Source organism: Sprattus sprattus (genome assembly GCF_963457725.1).
Source record: "Sprattus sprattus genome assembly, chromosome: 1".
NCBI lineage: Eukaryota > Metazoa > Chordata > Actinopteri > Clupeiformes > Clupeidae > Sprattus > Sprattus sprattus.
In genome coordinates, this window is record NC_137920.1 from 38,136,667 (window position 1) to 38,140,575 (window position 3,909).

Here is a 3,909-nt window from a genome sequence, read left to right on the forward strand (position 1 = left end):
TTTATTTGATTGCGTGGAGCTTCTAGTAATGACATTCCTTTGTTGTGGTTCTTGCAGATTGTGGACTGTGCAACAACTGTCAATCAAACTGAGCTCAACAGTACCACCTAGAGGGCAGCCAGAGAAGGACGCATCTACTGCCCCCATCGGAGACGTTTGACCAGGATTAGTGAACTATTGATCCTATCACACCTGCGGACTAGAGACGCTGGAATTATCATCAAAGTTCACTGATCATTCCACTTAGGGCTTGATGTTAGAGAAGTGAAGGTGCCAGTCTCCTTGTCTTGTCCCTCCCTTTAGTCCTATTTCTGGTTAAACTGATAGCTTGGATCATGCTATGCACGAAGACAAAACAGTAGCTTTTACACCAGATAAGGAAACCTCCTCAAGAGCTGCAGTGAACCATGGAGGCCTCCCGTGCCGCGTACATCGCAGCCTCTCCCACCGCTGTGCCCGTCACCCCCTCCTGCCCGTACATGCTTCGCTTCTTCAGCGAGTACCAGAACAACATGGTGCTCGTAGCGCACTACAACTACACGGGCAAGCTGAAGCAGGATAAGTACAAAGATGGGCTGAAACCGGAGGCCATCGCTTTCTTGCTGGTGTGTCTCCTGATCGTGCTGGAGAACGCCGTGGTGCTGGCCGCCATCTGGAAGAACAAGAAGTTCCACCTGCCCATGTACTACCTGCTAGGGAACCTGACGCTCTCCGACCTACTGGCAGGCTTCACCTACATGGTCAACATTGTGATGTCGGGGCCCAACACGCTGAAGCTCACGCCGTTGCTATGGTTCCTGAGGGAGGGCGGAGTCTTCATCACGTTGGCCGCCTCCGTCATCAGCCTGTTGGCCATCGCCATCGAGCGGCACGTCACTATGTCGAGGATGAAGCCGTACCAGGGGGCGAAGCGGGGCCGCATGTTCGCCCTGATCGGCGCCAGCTGGGCGCTGTCGGTGCTGCTAGGAGTTCTCCCCATCATGGGGTGGAACTGTATGGGCCGGCTGGATCAGTGCTCCACTGTCTTACCCCTCTATGCCAAGAGCTACATCCTGTTCTGCGTGACGGTGTTCTCCGCCGTGCTGCTGGCCATCGCCGCGCTCTACGGCCGCATCTTCCGCGTGGTCAAGTCCAACACGCAGCGGCTGGGCAGCAACGGCAGCAGCAGCCTCCGCAAGAGCCCGTCCATCCGGCGCTCGCAGAAGTACATGGCGCTGCTCAAGACCGTCACCATCGTGCTGGGCGTCTTCATCATCTGCTGGCTGCCCCTCTTCGTGCTGCTGCTGCTGGACTTCGTGTGCCCGGCGCGGTCATGCCGCGTGCTCCTCAAGGCCGACTACTTCCTGGGCACGGCCATGGTCAACTCGCTGCTCAACCCGGTCATCTACACGCTAACCAGCAAGGACATGCGGCGTGCCATCCTGCGGCTGCTGTGCCGCCGCTGCCTCATGACGCCCGACGGACGGGTGAAGAAGCTGGGCATGCCCTTCCTGGAGTGCAGCTTCAGCAAGACGGACGTGGCCTCACACCACCACGAGGGGCTGGAGACCACCCTCTCCTCGGGGAACTTCACGCCATCGCCCATCAAGGCCATCCACCCTAAGTTCTGCCTGAACAAGTCCTAAAAAGGGGGCCTCCACCTCCACAGGACAGAGGTCCTGTATTCAGTTTGTATGGACCAGGCTAATACCTTTTAGCATCATGTGAATGCAAGAGTGCAGAGCAGCTCTGCCTTTCCTCCAAGGAGACGCCACTTTACAGACAATCTGTTACATGTACATTCACAAATGGTCCAGAAAGAAGGTTAGGGAAAGGGATCACTAAGGAGAATCTTCCTTTTGGAGTTTTTTTTTAATAAACTGATTGAAGACCACTTTACCTGATTCATTTGCAAAAGAGCATAAATGGACAGAGAAAGAATGACCCAAAAAAGGAATCCTGTTTGGATTTCACATTGACAACGTATGCCGTATTCTGCATTTCATGTTTGCACTATGCCTTTTATCTCTTTTAAGTTAGAAAGACTTTTAAGACTTTTTTGTACACTTTTGGTCACCTCTTCCTGTAAATGAGTGTTTCTTCCTCGACCTCTCACATCATGGGCATGGCTTGTGCTTTTTTACTTTTCAAGATGGGGCTTAAAAATTGTGTACTGAATTTGCTGTGCCTCTGGAAATCGCTGGCTCGATGAACCAGGCCACAGCACCAGACTGGTGGTTTCAGACGACCTACTGTGACAAGCCTAAGGTGAATGCCACAGCAGCGGGTTGCGCACGGCCGGGTGCTCTTTTGGACACAAAGGCAGGAACCCTGTAGCGGGGTGGAAACGGACCACCACTGGCTCTGGAGACACGCAGGTACGCCCAGATAGGCACAGTGGGGAGCAGTGGAGTTCCGGAAGAGTGGCGAGAGCTTGATAGCAAAGGCTTTGGTGAAAATAAGGGCTGATTTTGGTATTCACAATGCATGGTCCACTCGTTTCAAAAAGCGTAAATTCCCAAAAGGCACAAATGTTCTCTTTTAAGAGGATTGCTATCTGTTGTTTTATTTTCGTGCTCGCAGAGCTGATCAAAAGATGTTGACACCATGATTTGCAGCTCAGTCAGTCTTAAACGAATTGAGCAAAGATGGGGAAAATTATATATTGGCAGGTTTAGTAATTCGATTTATTTTCATTATAAATAATTATTTACCGTACTAATAAGAGAGTGTGCACACTTTTAAAGGAAACCCCATCAAATTCTTGTCTTTTTAAAACAAAAAATGGCACTAGACTGATATCTTGTGTTCAAAAACAGAGTTAAAAAAATGATACAAGAACAGTTTATGAAAATAGAACTGTTTTGTCTATGAATGGATCTAAATGCATTGTGGCTTTTATACAAATTTTGTGTGAAAGATATTATTTCATATTAATTGTGTGTATATGTTTTATATATTTGGATAGTAAATCATTTTGTAACATTTCATGACCTAAATTAAAGGATATTTTCATAATTTTGTACTTTCCAAAAGAAAATAAACAGTGTTGTTGAACTCTTCACTATTTCAATTATTCATCCATGCCTTTTATGTCTATTCTTCACAATTCAGCTTCTTAATTCATTTCTTGTAAAAACCTAAACAGTACAATTTAAGTATGTATATTTTGGCATTTGTTGTAGCATTACATTGTAGAATGCACGTGCATTTGGTGATTGTGTGTGTGACTGTGTGTGTTTATGTGTGTGTCTGTGTGTAAATAAGCATATGAGGTTGTGGTTTACCACTTAAAATACATCTCAGGAAGTCTCCCCCACCTCCACATCTGTTAATGGAATTACCCTACATACTGGAGCTTTTGCAAAACTTTCAGACACAAAGCGTCCTCTTTTCAGACTCAGACTTTAAATCATCTGGCATATAAGTGAGCCTGCTTGGTCATTTCTGAAGATCAGTGTGAAATGTGTGCACTGACAGCAAGCAAGATAACACCCATAAATCCAGCATTTTAAGTTTATTTAGCAGGTTTATTCACGAAGGTCTTCATAATAGCATACTTTATAAAGTGTTCCTTTTCAACAGTCAAGTTGGCTCCTTCCTTGTACTGTTTTGGTAGGCTTCAGAGATTTACTCCTTAGAGTTATGACTCCATATACACACAAACTTCTATTCTTCAAACTTCTATCTAAGAATGACAAATGGTTTGGATTCCTACTTCCGCTTTCTCTATTGTGAGAGAGCTGAATCACACAGTCATGCACCAGATCCCTCTTAATTCCATGAGCTGTAGGTTTCTAAGCACAACCCACACAGGGCTCACTGATGCTTATGAGACAAATAGGCCAGTGGTTAAGATATATACACAGCAGATTCAAAGAAAAAGCCCCACTTCTCGTTCGTGCCATCTCCACCGTGGTTAGGCTAACC

At 46.8% G+C, this 3,909-nt stretch overlaps 1 protein-coding gene across 1 annotated transcript; it reads left to right on the top strand.

Annotated features, from left to right (window-relative positions):
• Positions 1–407: 407 nt before the first annotated feature.
• s1pr5b (sphingosine-1-phosphate receptor 5b) lies at positions 408–1,625 on the top strand (the record flags this gene model as incomplete). The annotated part of the gene is made up of 1 exon (XM_080855331.1): positions 408–1,625. The coding sequence occupies one exon, from the start codon at positions 408–410 to the stop codon at positions 1,623–1,625; it is 1,218 nt and encodes a 405-aa protein (XP_080711457.1).
• Between the last annotated feature and the right edge of the window lie 2,284 nt (positions 1,626–3,909).